This window comes from Heteronotia binoei, chromosome 5 (genome assembly GCF_032191835.1).
Source record: "Heteronotia binoei isolate CCM8104 ecotype False Entrance Well chromosome 5, APGP_CSIRO_Hbin_v1, whole genome shotgun sequence".
Lineage (NCBI taxonomy): Eukaryota > Metazoa > Chordata > Lepidosauria > Squamata > Gekkonidae > Heteronotia > Heteronotia binoei.
Genome location: NC_083227.1, coordinates 11,722,382 through 11,741,274, shown reverse-complemented (window position 1 = coordinate 11,741,274; position 18,893 = coordinate 11,722,382). Strand labels below are relative to the sequence as shown.

At 45.9% G+C, this 18,893-nt stretch overlaps 2 protein-coding genes across 2 annotated transcripts in view; both read right to left on the bottom strand.

The window, feature by feature from the left end:
- Positions 1-4,267: 4,267 nt before the first annotated feature.
- LOC132571704 (vomeronasal type-2 receptor 26-like) lies at positions 4,268-10,412 on the bottom strand. The gene is made up of 2 exons (XM_060238497.1): positions 10,316-10,412; positions 4,268-5,172 (listed from the first exon to the last, which is right to left on the bottom strand). Exons 1-2 carry the CDS (start codon positions 10,389-10,391, stop codon positions 4,268-4,270), a joined length of 981 nt encoding a protein of 326 aa, XP_060094480.1. The 5' UTR covers positions 10,392-10,412.
- Positions 10,413-12,207: 1,795 nt separating this feature from the next.
- Positions 12,208-18,893, bottom strand: part of LOC132571703 (vomeronasal type-2 receptor 26-like) — a 28,087-nt gene continuing 21,401 nt past the window's right edge. The window contains exons 5-6 of the mRNA XM_060238496.1: positions 15,393-16,217; positions 12,208-12,578 (exon numbers count right to left, since the gene is read on the bottom strand). Coding sequence (XP_060094479.1) covers positions 12,315-12,578; positions 15,393-16,217 — 1,089 coding nt within the window. The 3' untranslated portion in view covers positions 12,208-12,314. The remainder of the gene's footprint in view (positions 12,579-15,392; positions 16,218-18,893) is intronic.

Sequence of the window (18,893 nt, the reverse complement as noted above, 5' to 3'; positions counted from 1 at the left end):
GTAGTAAGCCATCTGGCCCTGGGATTTTTAGAACAGGGAGACCATTATTGCTCTCAAGCCACCGAGTTCACACAGACGGGCTTATCGCTTCCTTAGAATTTGTGAGGTTTGATGGTTCCAAAAGTCTGAGATTCCTTAGTAATACATTAGATAGTTGCCTAGTAACCTATGAACCCAGCATCGAGGCAGGGTTCAAAGGTTACTAGGCAACTATCTAATGAATTACTAAGGAATCTCAGACTTCGAGGCACTGCTGTTGAAGACGCAGCTGCGCTGGGCAGGGCATATTTCTAGGATGGAAAACCACCGCCTTCCCAAGATTGCCCTGTATGGCGAACTCTCCACCGGCCATCGAAATAGAGGGGCACCAAATAAGAGGTACAAGGACTCCTTGAAGAAATCCCTTGGCACATGTCACATCAACCATCACCAGTGGCCTGACCTAGCCTCAGATCGCAAAGCATGGAGGCACACCATCCACCAGGCTGTCTCTTCCTTTGAGAACGCACGCATAGCTGGTCTTGAGGACAAAAGGAGATTGAGGAAGAATCGCACTGCTACAGCACCAACCCTAAACCAGACTTTTCCCTGCAGCCGCTGTGGCCGGACCTGCCTGTCCCGCATTGGGCTTGTCAGCCACCAGCGAGCCTGCAGTAGACGTGGACTATTGCACCCTTCTTAAATCTTCGTTCGCGAAGCCAAGCCGAGAGAGAGAGAGTAACCTTTGAACCCATGACTCATGCAAGCATCCATAGTGTAACCTGAAGCGTTATATATGACTTGTGTAGCTACTTTGACTCCATTACTCCCAAGGCATGTGTCCTTGGTAAAGCTCCTGAGTTTCTATTAATAAAGCTTCTTTAATTAAAAACAGCAGACTGCTTCTTGAGAAATATCGGTGCTTGACAGAAAGGCAAAAGTTTACTTCAAAAATTGCTTAAAAATGACTACGAGATAGAGGTTTATGAAATGATAGAGGTTTATGAAATTGTGCATGGGGTAGACGGAGTTTCAAAAGAGATCTTTTCCTCCATCTTCCGTAATAGTAGAACTCAAGGCAGACAATAAAACTTGATCCAGATGGGTAGCCGTGTTGGTCTGTAGCAATAAAACAAAGTTAGAGACCAGTGGCACTTTTAAGTCCATTTTTTTTATTATTCAGGGTACGCTTTCCTGTGCACGCACACTTTATCCAACTATGAAATGGAGTCCAGTAGACAGTGCCACATATCGGCATTGGGTGAGTTAGCATGCAAAATAGCGATTTTTTAAAAAGAATAAAATAATAGCTGGTTCAGTTTCACCCTCCCACACGCTATTTTGCATGCTAACTCACTGCCCAGTGCCTATATGTACTGGGCCTGTTCGACCTACTGCATTGCAAGCTGGCAGTCCTTCATGCTCGTAACCCTGGCCCTCTCATGCAGTAAATGTACTTTGAAGGCACTCCAAATGCCTTTGGGACACCTGAACTGTGCCAACGTGGTCATGTGACCAGACACATGGTCATGTGACCAGGCACCCACCTCACCAGGGCCAGGGCTGGGGCATACTTCCCATAGCACAACATTCAAACCTCCCAGAGGAGGAAGGTCAACCTCAGGTCTGGCTTTCCTCCTTTAACGGAGTCTCAGTCTCCAGCAATCCCCTTTTGATCTGGGTATCTCAATGCAGGTCCACTCATACGCATGGGGCAGCACTGGGTTCAGGATTTACTTAACTGTTCATTGGTGTGGACAATGTTGGCCTGTTGGGTGGAGACAGGGAACTTGAGGGACCTCACTTTCCTTGAATGGTGGAGATCTCCTTGGGGACTGGAAGGTGCACTTCTGGAGCAACAACTAGGCTGCACTTCTGGAGCAACAACTAGGTGCACTTCTGCAGCAACAACTAGGCTGTGGGGAGGGTCATCAGCCATCGGATCTCACGCTCTGAGGCAATCATGTGCGTTGTACAAAGTACAAGGTTCATTACTGTCTACCTCTCCTTCAGCATGCTTTTCACCCAAGTAAACCGCAGGTGCAGAAAAGTGACATCACAGACACTAGGGGTTTTTTTTGAGCAGGAGCGCACAGGAATGCAGTTCAGGCTGCCTTGGTATCAGCGGGTGTGGCCTAAGATCCCAATGAGTTCCTGTTTGTCTTTTGCCACAAAAAGGTCTGCATGAAACAATGGTGATATTGGGGAATGTGGCCTAATATGCAAATGAGTTTCTGCTGGGATTTTTCTACAAAAATAGCCCTGGATAGATTATATCATCTCTCTCTCTCTCTCTCTCTCTCTCCCTCTCCATCCATCTATAATCTATCCATCAGCTGTCTGTTTGTCTATTCATCCATTAATAAATCTATCAAGCACCAGCAGTCATTTTGTAGAAAAATAGGTGGTGGAGCTTAGGGTTGCCAAGTCCTCTTCATCCTCCCAGCGGGGGACATTCGTTTGTGCGCTGCGCACTGCGCGATGCAATGACATCACACAGAAGTGACAGGCGGCGCTCGTGCGGGACTGCTCTAGGCATTTCCAGGGAAACTCTATGGTTTACCCGGACGCTCTAGCCATTTGGGAGGGTAAAACTCTATGGTGCCTATTGTACCATAGAGTCTCCCCTCCCAAATGTCTAGACCGGGAAAACCATAGAGTTTTCCCAGAAACACCTAGAGCGGCCCTGCACAGGTGCTGCCACTTTTGATGATGACATTAAAGCACCAGTGATGCAGGGGGAGGTTCCCCTCACCGGCCCAATGTGGGCCGGTGGGTTGAGAACCTCCCGGGTTGAGAACCAGCCCTAGTGGAGCTGGACCTACTATTCAATGGACAAGGAGGTGGAACTCTCAGAAGGAGGAGGTGGAACTTTCAGAAAGGTTCAGGAGCTGTGTTCCTGTGAGCTCCCACTCAATCTGAGGCCTGTCAAGCACCATGAGATATTCAAGACAAAACACAAGAAGAGTAAGCTAACTTCTGCTTACTGCAGTTATTGGAGAACATCAGAACTTTAGTTAATTTGGATGCCATCTAATTCTGCAGGAGGGGGATGAAGAGTGGAGGCCACATTGTTTAAATGGAGGATAAAGAAAAAAACTCACAACCTTCCCATAACCCTTTAGCAGTAAGGATTGAATTGGTGAAGTGCCCTTCAATGGAGCAGGAAAACTGCTCCAAACAGATAGATTAAGTTGGGTAGCCATGTTAGTCTGTCTGTTGCAGTAGAAAAGGATTAGAGTCCAGCAGCACCTTAAAGGCTAACAAAAATTGTGAGCTTTTGAGAGTACTACTCACTTCTTGCTGCTTTGTACTGGTATCTGAAGAACTGATGAAAGCTCCTACCCTGTCAAAGTTTCTGTTAGTCTTTAAAGACTTTTTCTCCTTTCTGCAACTCTATCATGATCATAAGCCTAGTGTGGCCTACAGGCTCCAGGGAAGCCTGTGTTAGAGTAGCTACAGGGCCTACATATCCCAGGATCCCTTCTGTCCCTCTGATTGGGTGGGCAGAGGTGTTGGAGGGAAAATTTGACCGGTGAAGATCAGAGGGGGTGGGACCTAGGAAGAAAGAATAAATAGGCCTGGGTATAGAGGGAGAGTGCTCTCTCTGGAGAGGCTGCAGCCAGGAGAGTTATCACTTGAAAGGCTGCAGCAGCAGGGTTCCCTCACCCAAGGAGTGGTGAGTTTGAGTCTGTTCGCCTTATAGGAAGGGAACATATATGTTGTGAGCGCCCTGAGCCTGCTTCGATGGGGAGGGCGGGATATAAATAAAATATATTATTATTATTATTAGTTAGTTGCAATGGAGTTTTTATTTTTGCTTTGTTCCACCTTTACTTTTTTCATATTCACTGTTGCACTCAAAGTTTGTACATCCCACTTGTTTCTTTTCAAGCACTTATAATAGACCTGTGTTGTTATGCTGCCTGTTATACTGTTATACTGTTGTAATCCTCCTCACATCTCTTCGGTCATGGATAGAAGGTGTTTTGTTAAGAAGGAAAAGAGGGGTGGGTGAGTTAGCTGGGACCTTTGAAACAGACCCTTACCAGAGTGGTGGCAGCCATTAGAAGCTCTTCGTTGTACCATTGTGACAGACTCCAAACAGTTATTTAAGTACAGGAATGTGATAAGGTTTCTACCCAAGATGCTCCTTTCAGATGAGATCAAAAGCAGATGTCAGATTCATGAAAATTGTCGGATTCCCGTCCTAGGAATTGCCAAAATTCGTCTATTAGCTGTGCTTTAACCCCACTGTGGTCAGAACTATGATAACAGGGATGTCCCATTATCTATTCAGTTTTGTCATTAAATGCTGCTTGGTATTCAGATCAGGTCTCATTATAATAATGTAGCATTTGGGAATAAAGATGCAACCCAGCAGTCCAGCACTGGAGGCCAACATGGAGAAGACCTGCACGGCTACCATGTATTTCCCCTTTGTGCTCAGGTAGGTGGGCACAAACGACACCCACACGCTGCAGAACACCAGCATGCTGAAGGTGATCAGCTTGGCCTCGTTGAAGGCCCCAGGTAGGTTCCTGGCCAGGAAAGCCACCGTGAAAGAGACGGCAGCCAGGAAGCCCATGTAGCCCAGGGCACCATAAAACATGGCCACAGACCCTTGGTTGCATTGCAGCGTGATTTGCCCAGCCTGGGAGTGCATGTCGGACTCTGGGAAGGGGGGAGAGGTTCCCAGCCAGAGGATGCAGAGGCCAACTTGGACACTCGAACAGCAGATGAGGATAGAGTTGGCCAAACTCTTGCCCAGCCATTTATTCATCCTGTTCCCTGGCTTTGTTGCCGTGAAGGCCACCACCACAGTGATGGTTTTGGCCAAGACAGAAGAGACAGAGATTGAGAAGATGATGCTGAAGGTGGCTTGTTGAAGAAGACATGTCACCTTTGTTGGCTGGCCAATAAACAGAAAGGAGGAGAGGAAGGAGAGCAGCAGAGAGATGAGGAGAATGTAGGTGAGGTCCCGGTTGTTGGCTTTGACTACTGGAGTATCTCGGAATTTAATGAAGAGCCCTAAAATCCCACCAGTGAGTAGGAACAGGAACAGAGGAATGACAGTTAGGATAACCCCCAAAGATTCTTCATAGGAAAGCACAATTATAGCCTTCAACACGCATTTAGTTTGGTCACTGTTTGGATGCTGATCCTCTGGACATTTGTCACAATGGTCTGCATCTGGGAAGAACAAAACCATTTTAGTATCTAACATATCACCATCATAATCTTATGATCTTTAATATATTCAAGGATATTTAAAGGGGTGACGATACATCCAACAGCCATGTCTCGTGGATTGGTATGCTTCCCCATTCAGGGATTGCATCCCTTTGAATCCGAGATGCTCTGGGTCACCAGGGGATTTTCTTGGTGTCAGGTCTGTATGTTTTCTTGGGCTGTCTCACCACTTGCTTTTTTAAAAATGATGAATTTGAAGGACAGTGGGATTTGTCTGAGCTGGGGATGTGAAACGTTCTTCTGTTCTTAAGGGAAAGAGTTAACAAAAAATATGTCACCATGGTATACAGTCAAGATTAAAGAATCCAAAAATGCAATGGAAAAACTCTGTAAATTACTAATAAATGATGATGATTATTATGCTGATACTGGACTTATATCCCACCCTCCACTTCGAATCTCAGAGTCTCAGAGCAGCTCACAATCTCCTTTATCTTCCTCCCCCACAACAGACACCCTGTAAGGTGGGTGGGGCTGAGAGGGCTCTCACAGCAGCTGCCCTTTCAAGGACAACCTCTGCCAGAGCTATGGCTGACCCAAAGCCATTCCAGCAGGTGCAAATGGAGGAGTAGGGAGTCAAACCCGGTTCTTCCAGATAAGAGTTCACACACTTAACCACTACACCAAACTGGCTCTCTGTTTTAACAATGTGAAAAGTATATAGTATTTCATAAGAGTAGCGCATTCACAATAAACAATCCAACCACAATCAAATGAAGTCAATTCATGATAGAAATCCTGAATACATGCATGACTGAAATACATTTGGAAATGGACTTTGAAATTATTTCTTTCATGTATGGACTTTGAATGGACTTTATTTGATTGTGGTTGGATTGTTTATTGGAAATGCACTCTTCTTATGAAATATACATGTTTCAGATAGATTGTTTATTAGTAGTTCACAGACTTAGTTTTCCATGGTATTTTTGGATTCATCTCCATCAATTCTTTGTCGAAGGGACTGGCCTGTTTGTCCAATGTAGAGAGTGGAAGGTTAGGGATCTCAGTTTGGAGAAAAGACGATTGAGGTGTGACGTGACAGAGGTTTGCAACAATATGCATGGTATAGAGAAGGTAGAGAAAAAGTCCTTTTCTCCCTTTCTGATGATCCAAGAACTTGTGGGCACTCAATGAAATTAAGGAGCAGTAGGCTTTGAAGTGATCAAAGGAAGTACTTCTTCACCCAAAAAGTTATTAACATGTGGAATTCACTACCACAGGAGGTGGTTGCAGCTACAAGCATAGACAGTTTCAAGAGGGATTGGATAAATATTTGGAGCAGAGGTCCATTATTGGCTATTAGCTAAAAGGTCTAGATAGAACATTGTCTATGGAAGTGATGCTCTGCAATTTCAGTGTTTTGGGACAACAGCGGAAGGGCTTCTGGAGTTCTGGCCCCACTGGTGGACCTCCAGGTGGCATCTGGGGTTTGGCCACTCTATGGCCCAGAGTATTGGACTGGATGGGGCACTGGCCTGATCCAATGTAGCTTCTCTTATGTTCTTATGTGATACAGAGTGTTGGACTTGAGGGGCCATTGGCCTGATCCAACATGGCTTCTCTTATGTTCTTATGTGACACAGAGTATTGGACTGGATGGGCCACTGGCCTGATCAAACACGGCTTCTCTTATGTTCTTATGCTTGATGTTATTCCTGCTGTACACACACATACATATTTTCCACATGCACTTGGAAGCATTCTTTATTTCTAAACAAACTTAGGAAATTTCAGGCTAAAGTTATCAAAGACACATTCAGTTTCAGGGACAGCTGCCAATGTGAGTTACCCATTCCTTTGTCACACAGGATTAAAAGCATAAATGTAATAATTTAATAAAGCATGTCGTAAAGCATGATCTAGTAGCAACCAGTACTGGCTATAGAGAATTGTGGAATGGATATAGTATAGCCTGATTTCATCAGATGTTGGGAGCTAAGCAGGGTCAGTACTTGGATAAAAAACCACGAAGAAAGGCCGCAGAAGAAGGCCCTGGCAAACTACCTCTGCTCATTCACTTGAACTGAAAACTCTATAGGGTTGCCATAAGTCAACTGTGAATTGACAGCACTTTACAGACAGAATGGATATGGAATCTTTATTCCTTATGGGACTTTCCAAGGTGCTTCCAAAGACTCTCTTGCCCTCTTTAGCTCCAGTACAGTTTCTCTGATTTCTTGCATTTGAGTAGGTGGGTGACAGATAGATTCCCACCTTGTTATTTAGAGGGGATGGTGGCCACACACTTAATTTGCAGGTGGAAAACCCCAGCTATTTACACATGTACATCTGTATGTATTTCTGCCTTTCTTATTAGCCACAGTGTATTGTTGGAACTGTCTGTCTGGGGCAGTAGTGCTCTGTATTCTTGGTGCTTGGAGGGGGGGCACAGTGGGAGGGCTTCTAGTGTCCTGGCCCCACTAATGGACTTCCTGATGGCACCAGGGTTTTTTGACCACTGTGTGACACAGAGTGCTGGACTGGTTGGGCCATTGGCCTGATCCAACATAGCTTCTCTTATGTTCTTATATGACAAGAGTGTTGGACTGGATGGGCCATTGGCCTGATCCAACATGACTTCTCTTATATTCTTATGTGACACAGAGTGTTGGGCTGGATGGGCCATTTACCTGATCCAACATGGCTTCTCTTATGTTCTTATGTGACACAGAGTGTTGGGCTGGATGGGGCATTGGCCTGATCCAACGTGGCTTCTCTTATGTTCTTATGTGACACAGAGTGTTGGACTGGATGGGCCATTGGCCTGATCCAACATGGCTTCTCTTATGTTCTTGCATCCTAATGCACAAACCTGTAGAACGAACCCTTCTCATTTATCTGTTTCGGCTAGAGCTGTCTACTGACACAGCTTATTTAGCTATTTCGCTTAGAAATCCTTTCGGACATTTATGCCAGACATGGCCTGCATCAGGTTTCCTTGAGCTCTAGGCCCCGCCCCTTCTCCCAGCAGACCCAGGAAGGTGAGAGAGGTGGGGCAGTGTGTACCGTCCTCAGAGCCCTCCTTCCCTCACAAGGGAAGGTGGGCTCTGAGAACAGTACACACCACCATGCCACCCAGCCGCTCTTGCCTTCCTGGGTCTGTGCAGACCTAGGAAGGTGACAATGGTGGTGTGTGTGTGTGTCTGCCCTGTGGCACCCCTGTAAGCCAGATGGTGCCCTAGGCAGCTGTCTACCTGTCATGTGTAAGCCAAAATGCCCTCAAAACGAGGTTGGGGAATTGTCAGGTGGGCACCTGGCTCACTCAGGATCTTTTTACCTGTGTATACAGGATTAACCATCCAGAAAAGTAATGCTTAAGATATTAGGGACTCTAATTAAGTAAAACAATTAAAATTTATTCTAGAAAATATAGGCATACATACAAGACAATGTGCTCATGAAACATACATACAGTCCTAGGAAAAATAGAGAGAGAGATAGAGACAACACATGGGTAGACAAACAGGGTGATAATTACCGATCGTAGTCTTCAAGAAGGCTGCAATGGCGACGTAAGAGGATGGGGGAAATGGACCCAAAACTGTGGCCAGAATCAGGGATGGATCTAGACAGTGGAACTGGGATACTGCTAGATGCACACATGTGGAGAGCTGTGTCACAGGTTATAAAGACTACCTTGAGCCCTTAGGGGATGGGAGGTACAGGGGTGGATGACAGGTGGTCAGCTGGTACATGACCTCAGAAAAGGGGAGGCTCTGCAGTGACCATAAGGGCTGGACTTCTGCAGTAGCCAATAGCAAGTTAATTGGTGGCACCTAATTGGGTGCCCATGACTGACCAATGAACAAGCTTGGTCCAGGGGTACCTGGTTAAACTTTCAGGTGGCAATGGACTAGGGTGAGGCTCCAAAATGACAGTTGGGGAGAAGAATGGGAGAGATTACTGGGTGGGGAGATGCTTAAGACTATTAAACTTATCTAAAAGGGTGACAATAGAGAGCCAAATCATTGCCTAGGTAACACCCGGTTTACACAAAGGAACTTGGCTCTGGTTGAAGATGGTCTTCCTCTTCTTTAGTCTTCTTCCTGGCACCAGTCTTTGTCCTGAGTTCTGTTGGACAAAGGTTTGAGTGGTCTGGCAGGATCCACGCCTAAGATATGCTTGATTGCCTTATACAGAAGTTGAAGCAGCTGTTGGATATGGAGTCAGGAAAATAAGATGGATTCTGGTGGTGTTAGCCTTTGGTTCATGGAAACAGGCTGGAAACTGTTTGCCTGTACAGTTCATGGTGGCTTGGCTTCTTCCACTGCAGCGGCCAAGACTGGGCACACAAGGAGCAGCTGAAAGCTCGTCTGTAGTTCTGGCTAACACCCATCCAGAGATGTAGAATGCTGCTGCAAAGCTGAGGCTTATAGTATCCACATAAGCCTTAGCAACCGTGGGCAAAGTCCACTTCTTAGAGCAGATGTGTGCGAGTCAAAACTCCAGGCACCCTGGCAACCATATTGGTGATCACGATATCCATGCATATGAAAAGTGGGGGGCTTTTTCTTACACCTGCTCCTACACACTGGCGCTGATGCCAGAGATCTTTTTCAGGTCAGGCTGACCCATCGCTGCTCGACACTTTGGCAGGGAAAGAGAGCTGCTGTGTTGAGATATGAAGCAGCAGAGGGTGGAGAAGATACTTGGCCTTCTTGCTCTCTCTCTCTCTCTCTTTAAACTAGCAAGGTCATTTCTTTGGAGCAGGGCCGGATTAACAATTAGGCCAACTAGGCACTGGCCTATGGGCCCCCACATCTTTAAGGGCCCTGGGCCAGCTCCTCCCCAGTTTTCCCCCTGCTTGCAGCCCTCCCTGCCCTCACACACAGCCAGCAACTGAGCCGCTCTTTGCTCGACTTGCCTGCTGTGGCTGCTGCTGGCATCGTTGCCAAGTTTGCCTCTCTCTGCCTCTCTCCCACAACTGTCAAAGGGGCTTTTGCAGGCTCCAGTAGGGGCTGCGGGCGGCGGTGTGGGCGCTCTGACTCTGAGATAATTTGCAAGGGGGCCCTCAAGATTTTGCCTGCCTAGGGGCCTCCACGGGGTTTAATCTGGCACTGCTTTGGAATGAGTCACCCACCTTCCTTTGTGGAGACGGTTCCTTCCGGGCATGGGACACAGTCATAGCAGCAAAATGGCTTCCCTTCCTGAGTCATCTTGGCTTGTCCAGGCTGACAATTCTTCGAACACCTAGAATAGGGTATGGACTAACCGGAAAGTCAAGCAGAAGGGAAAAGGGAATATCAATTGTTTTGTGCATGCAGATATTCTGTGCAGGCCTGGCTTTCTTGGTTCGGAGTTCAAGCCTTAATTTGAGGGTGATGCTACCACAGGAGTGGGAGACGGATTTTCATTGCTCGGTTGAGCCTGGGCAATTCAAAAGGAATCAGTGGAGGTGGTAAACGAAGGATCTGTGGACTTAATATACAAGATGGGAGGCTGTGGAGTGTCCATCTCAGGTCCTGGATGCTAGACCTTCTAGGCATGAGCAAAGGAGACATAATTTAGGGGTTGGACTAGATGACCCTAGAGGTCCCTTCCAGCTCTATGATTCTATGAATTTCTCTAGGTTAGAACATAAGAACATAAGAGAAGCCATGTTGGATCAGGCCAACGGCCCATCCAGTCCAACACTCTGTGTCACACAGTGGCAAAAATTTTTATATATACACACACACTGTGGCTAATAGCCACTGATGGACCTGTGCTCCATATTTTTATCTAAACCCCTCTTGAAGGTAGCTATACTTGTGGCCGTCACCACCTCCTGTGGCAGTGAATTCCACAAGTTAATCACCCTTTGGTTCGTAGAAGGTAGATGGTTTACAGAATCTTGGCTGAGAAATTTCCACCTTGGTGGAAGGTGCAAGTTTGATGGTCCAATCAACTAGAGATTCTTCCATATGATGTGGGTTTCCAAACTATGGGTTGGGAGTATCTATCTATCTATCTATCTATCTATCTATCTATCTATCTATCTATCTATCTATCTATCTATCTATCTATCTATCTATCTATCTATCTATCTGTCTGTCTGTCTGTCTGTCTGTCTGTCTGTCTGTCTGTCTGTCTGTCTGTCTGTCTGTCTATCTATCGGAAGTGAAGTCTGGAAAAGGCAGGAAAGTAGCATACAATAATGCCTTTCTGTCTGCTCTCCAGTTTATCCGTGGGAGCTGATCTCTTTATTCTGGTGATCTGGCATATCTTTGGGAGATCTCAAGGCCCTATCTGGAGATTGGTAACCCTGATTCTGAGTTGGATCCTGTAAGAGTTGTTCCTGTCTGTTGTTCAGGACATGCTGGATTTAACCAAGTCTAATGAGCCACCGTGGATCGTGTCTGAACTGGCCTCAGATGTGATCTTCAGGGGGATTTTCAGATGTGGGAGGCAGCCCCTGTTACTGGACACAGTATGAAGCTCTGGGATTGGATAGGATAGGGATGGAGTGAAGAACAAGGAGCTATGACTTTTGCCTTTACACAGTCATAAAAGCTTGGCCTGAGCTAGAAAACATGCCTTTCAGGAGTGGAAACCAATACGCCGAGACCGGCCCTAGTACCACAATTATCACTGTGCAAATCTCTTGGGAGAGCCAGTTTGGTGTAGTGGTTAAGTGTGCGGACTCTTATCTGGGAGAACCGGGTTTGATTCCCCACTCCTCCACTTGCACCTGCTGGAACGGCCTTGGGTCAGCCATAGCTCTGGCAGAGGTTGTCCTTGAAAGGGCAGCTGCTGGGAGAGCCCTCTCAGCCCCACCCACCTCACAGGGTGTCTGTTGTGGGGGAGGAAGGTAAAGGAGATTGTGAGCCGCTCTGAGCCTCTGTCCTTGCAAGGGCAACTGTTGTGAGAGCTCTCTCCAGCCCCACCCACCTCACAGGGTGTCTGTTGTGGGGGGAGAAGATATAGGAGATCGTAAGCCGCTCTGAGTCACTGATTCAGAGAGAAGTGCAGGGTATAAATATGCAATTCTTCTTTTTCTTCTTCTGCATTGTCCCATATTGAAGTCTGTTTTTTATTTATTTCAATATACCTCAGCTAGAACAAACAAATACATTCATTTACATGATCACAGAAAGTGATCAAGAAAAGGCTATGAAATCAGTAGATTTCCCCACCTGGTTTAACCTCTTGGGCCACATAATAGCCTTCTGGTGAATGGTGATTTTGGGCTCTCCAGATGACTGTCTCTCCGCAGTCCCCACTTTCACTCCCCCGTGGGAGTGATTGGGAAATCCCACCCACTGCTCAATGTCAAAATCTACTGCAACGTCCCTGTTCTCATCCAAGTACACTTCACCCTTGGAAGTATTGTACAGTGGGATGTTCCTCAGGAAAGCATGAAGCTAAAAGGAAAGAGAAAATTAAGGCACTTAGAAATTAGTCAAAGAGAGTGGATTTTTCAGCACAGTTCAATTGGAATACTAATCTTTTACGGTCACGTCTTCTAGCTTCACTGAAGTTTTGAATCGAATCGAATAAGCTAAACTGAACGTTTTGCCCATTCAAAGAGGGCCTAAAAGTATTTGGGAGTTTGCCTTACTTCCTCCATGTCTTACGACAGACTCCTAAAGTCTGCAGCTCATGTGCAAAAACCCCCTGACTTTGCATCAAACTGATGTTGTTGGAGGCATACCAGTTGCAGCAAGAAGCATGGCTCTTAGGGGTTTGCATTTCAATCTTCCCGAGCTGAAAATATACCCCCGAAATAAATTATTCGTATTTATAAGTAATAAGAACTTATTACTTCAATAATATTACTGAACTTATTACTTCAATTTCCTGTTCCAACTTTACAATACATGTAGGGGTGAGTCTGGTTGTTGACTTAGCATATGGGGAGGGACGGTGGCTCAGTGGTAGAGCATCTGCTTGGGAAGCAGAAGGTCCCAGGTTCAATCCTCGGCATCTCCAAAAGAGGGTCCTGGCAAAAAGGTGTGAAAAACCTCAGCTTGAGACCCTGGAGAGCCGCTGCCAGTCTGAGAAGACAATACTGACTTTGATAGACCGAGGGTCTGATTCAGTATAAGGCAGCTTCATATGTTCATATATATATATATATGCTGTCAACACCCAGACTCACCCCTTTGTGTATCGTAAAGTTTACATGCATCGTAAAGTTGGAACAGGAAATTGAAAGGGCTTGTATGATGAGAATGATGGGCAAGGGAGAATTTTTCAAAATGAAAACCCTGAAGAAACTAAAGGGATAATAATCTGAATAACTGGATAAGGAAGACAAAGTGGTCAGTTCGCCTAAGAATGAAATTAAATCAAGAGTTTCTGGCTCAACATTAGGAAGAACTTCCTGACCGTTTGAGTAGTTCCTCAGTGGAACAGGCTTCCTTGGGAGGTGGTGGGCTCTCCTTCCTTGGAAATTTTTCAACAGAGGCTAGATGGCCATCTGACAGCAATGAAGATCCTGTGAATTTTGGGGGAAGTGTTTGTGATGCAATTCATCTGGCCCTGAGGACTTAGTTTCATTTAAAGAAACTAGGTGTTTATGTACTACCCCTATGCTTATCCTAGGTTGGAACTTCATACCCTCCTTATATGTTCCGTTTTTGCCATGTTGAGCACCATTTCCCTCAGAAGAGAAGACTAAGGAAAAGTAGGAATTGAGCAGTTCCGCCCTCTCTTCATTACCTGTTACAATTTCACTTTCTTGCCCTCGCAATGGGCCTACCATGTCCTTGCTCTTTTTCTTACTCTGAACATAAGAAAAGAACCTTTTTTTGTTGTTTTTAGCATCTTTGGCCAACCTAAGCTCATACTGAGCTTTAGCTTTCCTAACTTTTTCTCTACAAGCGCTGGTGATTTGTTTATATTCATCCTTGGTTATAAGGCCCTCTTCCAATTCCTAAAGGAGTCTTTTTTATTTCTCAAGTCTTTAGAGAGCTGTTAATGGAGCCACTTCGGCTTCTTTAGACTTTTCCCATTTTTTCTTTTCATAGGAATCGTCTGTGATTGCGCTTTCAGTATTTCACTTTTAAGAAACTCCCACCCCTCCTGAACCCCCTTCCTCCTAAGTATTTCTGACCATGGGGTTTTACTCAGCATAGTTCTAAGTTTATCAAAGTTTGCCTTTCTGAAGTCCAACCTATAAGTCTGACTACGTATAGCTTATCCCTTCCCTAAGACTGTAAATTCCAAATTTACATGGTCACTACTGCCCAGGGTGCCCACTATTTCTACTTCTTCAATCCTTCCTTGTTGGTGAGAATCAAATCCAAGATAGCAGATCCCTTTGTTTCTGTCTTCACTTTCTGGAAAAGGAAGTTGTCAGCAAGACAAGTCAGGAATCTATTTGACTTTTCATTTTTAGCAGAGTTGGACTTCTAACAGATGTCTGGGTAATTGAAATCTCCCATGATCACTGTATCCTTTCTCTTGGAGAACTTTGCAATCTGCTGTAGAAGTATCTCATCCAAGTCCTCTGACTGACTTGGTGGTCTATAGCAGACCCCCACAATAATATCACAGTTATTTCTCACTCCTTTTATTTTTACCCAGAGACTCTCAACTGAGCTGCCATGCTCAGATTCACATATTTCCTCACAAGTATATACCTCCTTCACATATACTGCTACGCCTCCACCCTTTCTCATTTGCCTGTCCTTTTTAAATAAGTTGTACCCCTTATTTTTATTATTATTATTAGGATGATAAGAACATTAAAGAATATTTAATTGCTGAACACCTACCAGTGCTGTAGAAGAAGAAGACGATAATGGATTTATATCCCGCTCTATACTTTGGGTCTCAGAGCGGTCTATAATCTTCTTTACCTCCCCCCACAACACGCACCCTGTGAGGTAGGTGGCACTGATAGCTCTTACAGCAGCTGCCCTTTCAAGGACAACACCTACGAGAGCTATGGCTGACTCAAGACCATTCCAACAGCTGCAAGTGGAGGAGTGGGGAATCAAACCCGGTTCTCCCAGATAAGAGTCCGTGCACTTAACCACTACACCAAACTGTACCATGAGGCATCCCAAGCTGTTCCTGCCAAAGATCTGCTTGGATCTTGAGCTCTGTCAGAAGCAGCTCTTGAGAGGGGTCTGGGCCTGGAGACAGTTACCTCTGAGGCCGTACCAACATCTGACTACAAAATGCTAAGACTGTTTTAATTGCTAATATTGATGTGGAGAAAGGAATACCTGCCAGGGCTGTAGAGGGCGGGGTCTCAAGCTGCCCCTGCTGAATACCTGCTTGGATCTTGTTGAGTAAGTGGCGTGTAAGGCCCGTGCCACAGCGTGGACAGCATGGAACGTCAGATAGCTGTCTCGCAAAAGGATCGTTTCGATCATATCCTGGGGAAGGTCCTCCAGATTCTCTCTCTCTGCACAGCTGACTTGGCCTTTCACAGACAAAGCGGGCTTTGAATACACGCAATGGAATGATTGCTCCCAAAACTGCTCGATAGAGGAGTACAACATTGCGTAAGTGAGAAATTCTATCGTTTTGATTGTCTGCATTGAAAAGGAAAAGAAGCCATAGAGTTGATCAGAAGTTAATTGTGGTTTCCAAAAAGAGAAGGTGAGGTCCCACAAGGCCGTGGTGATCCAGACTTTCCCCACAGGGGGATTGATCCACTTTTCAGCTAGTGTTTGTATACAGAAAAATATATCGACCAAAACTTGCGTCTCCCCATAAAAAACAAATACATTGACCTCCCTCCACAAGCGAAATGCATCCGACGACAAGAACAATTCTTCTGTCTTTCTTGTGAATATGTTTACAGTTGGGAAAGTCAGTGAGAAGGCCACACAAACCCCACTCCTGCTGGCCAGAGGAGGAAAGACTCTCAGGAACTGTTCTCCATTCTCAGTGTCTGACGCGATGAGACCGATCCACGTCCATCCGAAATGCACCAGCAGTCTGACAACTCCCAGGTAGTGCTGCTCCTCTTTCGGAACCATCCGAAAGAAAAAAGGAAACCGAACCGGATCGTTAAGAATGTGCGAAACAAACCCATAACTGACCTGGGAGGGAAAGGAAGAGATGGGATTGATCTCCAAGACATGAAAAAAGGCCCACATGTCAGAAGGAAGCTTTCGTGTGTGTTTGGGGCAGGGAAGGGATGTTTCTGAGCTCTAGTTAAACATTATGTATATTCAGGGCTGGCTCGCCCACTCGCAAACTTGGCAGTTGCTTAGGGTACTGGCAGGGCACTGAATTCGGCCTTCCCCCCTCCCCCTAAGCAAATGCCTAGTTTGCCTGCTCCCCAGCCACCTCCCCCCCCCCCATGTCAATTTCAATGCCTGGGAACTCGCATTCGAACGGCGCTCTCCCCGGCTATCTAAACGCTGCCTGTTTCCCACTTCCTTCCGATCCAGGAAGTGGAAAGTAGGCAGCACGGGTGACTTACTTTCAGACTTTGCCCTTCCCGCTGCTGCTGGCCTGCCCTGGGCATGGACAGTGAAGGTGCCACAGTTTTACCCGCCAGTCAGCGCACAGTTTTACCCGCCAGTCAGGGGGGGAGCGCACCTTTAGATAGCCGGGGAGAGTGGCATTTGACCGCGGGTTCTCTGGCGTTGAAATTGACATGAGGGGAGGGAGGGAGCAGGCGGCGTGGGGGAGGGAGGAGGCGGAGGGAGGGAGGAGGGAGGGAGCAGGCGGCATGGGGGAGGGAGGAGGTGAGGGTGCAGCACCGTGGTGCTGTGGGGGGGGGTTGGTGGGCGGTCAGTTTGCCTAGGGCGCTATGTGCCCTTGGGCTGTTCCTGCGTATATTCCAAGGAGGGTCATCTCTGCTCTTGCACAAAAGGATCATGAAATGGGTGCAACCTGCAAAGCAGGGCAGGATTTGTCCGCAAATAAAACAGCATCACAAATACGTTTATTTGTTTTGGATTGTTTTTCTCATCCTGCATAAATTGATCTGCCACGGTACAACTGCCCTGTCCTAGTCGCTCCTCAGGCAGTCTCCACATGCCAGCAGAACAAGAGTTTGCTCCATTCTCTCGTCCGCACTGTGATCCGTGGCTTTTTGCCGGCTCCCTGGTGAAGGGGCTCATCAGCAGTGTTTAAGAACATCTCTGACTCAAGGCCGAATTACTAGGTCGTGAGACCGTATGGCCAGATCACCTCAACAAGTCTCCTGGCCTGAACTGACGGGTGTTAAAGATGGCTGGGCAAGGCAGGACTTCCTCATAGGAAGGCAAAGTTGGAGGAAAGGATTATGGACCATGAAACCTAAGAATGAGAGAACTCCCTTGAAGATCTCTCCTTATCCCTTAGCATCAAACAACACAGGCATTTGCACGACTGTAGATCTGGATGCATTACAATTGAATTACTAGGCTTCCATTTCATTTTCTGAATGGGTTTTCATTGGTTTGCAATGCATTCAGTTCCTCTCTCTGCTGTTTCTGTCATTCCTTTTTAATTGTCCTTTTTAGGCTTTCCTAGAATCATAAAGAGACCTCTAGGGTCATCTAGTCCAACCACCTGCACAATACAGGAAACTCACAAACCCCTCCCCCTAAATTCACAGGATCTTCATTGCTGTCAGATGGCCATCTAGCCTCTGTTGAAAAACCTCCAAGGAAGGAGAGCCCACCACCTCCCGAGGAAGCCTGTTCCACTGAGGAACTGCTCTAACAGTCATAGAATCATAGAATCCTAGAGTTGGAAGGGACCTCCAGGGTCATCTCTCAGGAAACTCAGGAAACTCACAAATACCTCCCCCTAAATTCACAGGATCCTCATTGCTGTCAGATGCCCATCGAGCCTCTGTTTAAAAACCTCCAAGGAAGGAGAGCCCACCACCTCCCAAGGAAGCCTGTTCCACTGAGGAATCGCTCTAACAGTCAGGAAGTTCTTCCTGATGTTGAGTCGGAAACTCTTTTGATTTAATTTCATCCCATTGGTTCTGGTCCTAACTTCTGTGGCCACAGAAAAGAATTCCACACCATCCTTTATATGACAGCCCTTCAAGTCCTTGAAGATGGTGATCCTATCACCTCTCAGCCACCTCCTCTCCAGGCTAAACATCCCCAGCTTCTTCAACTTTTCCTCATAGGACTTGGTCTCCATTGCTATCGGCTCAAGGTAAATACAAACACTTAAGCTTCCAAAACATGCCAAAAGCAGTCTATCTTTCAATGAACTTATCAGATATGAAGCTGTTGTTACTTGAAGAGTGGTTGTAATGAGTCATTTGAACCAAACATACAACAATCTATATTTCATAAAGCCATTCTGATATTGTGGATGTATTTATACATTTCCAATTACCTGCTATACATATTCACACAGGAATTAGCACTTTCGAAACCATTAGATGAGCCTTCCTTTAAAAAGTTTTCACCTCTCTAAAGCAAATGTCGTCTTCTTTAGATGGCCTTGGAACATTTTTCTCTCTTTTAAAGAATTAAACCTCTTTTTGAGTTCATTCATATAACATTAAATCCCAATTCTTCTCACCTTCTGGATTTAAACATTTGGGCAGTGTTAAAAAAACAGAGTAAATAGAGTATGAAACCCATGTAGGAGCTTCAGAAACAGCAAAAGTTATACATTGCATAAGTGGGGAAATAAAAATGGCTAAATTATCATATATCATGTCAGCTTTCTCCAAACAGTCATGTGATCATGAGTGTATAATAATTCGGGTAAAAGCTGAACCCAGAAAGAATACACAGATTCAATGGCTTCAA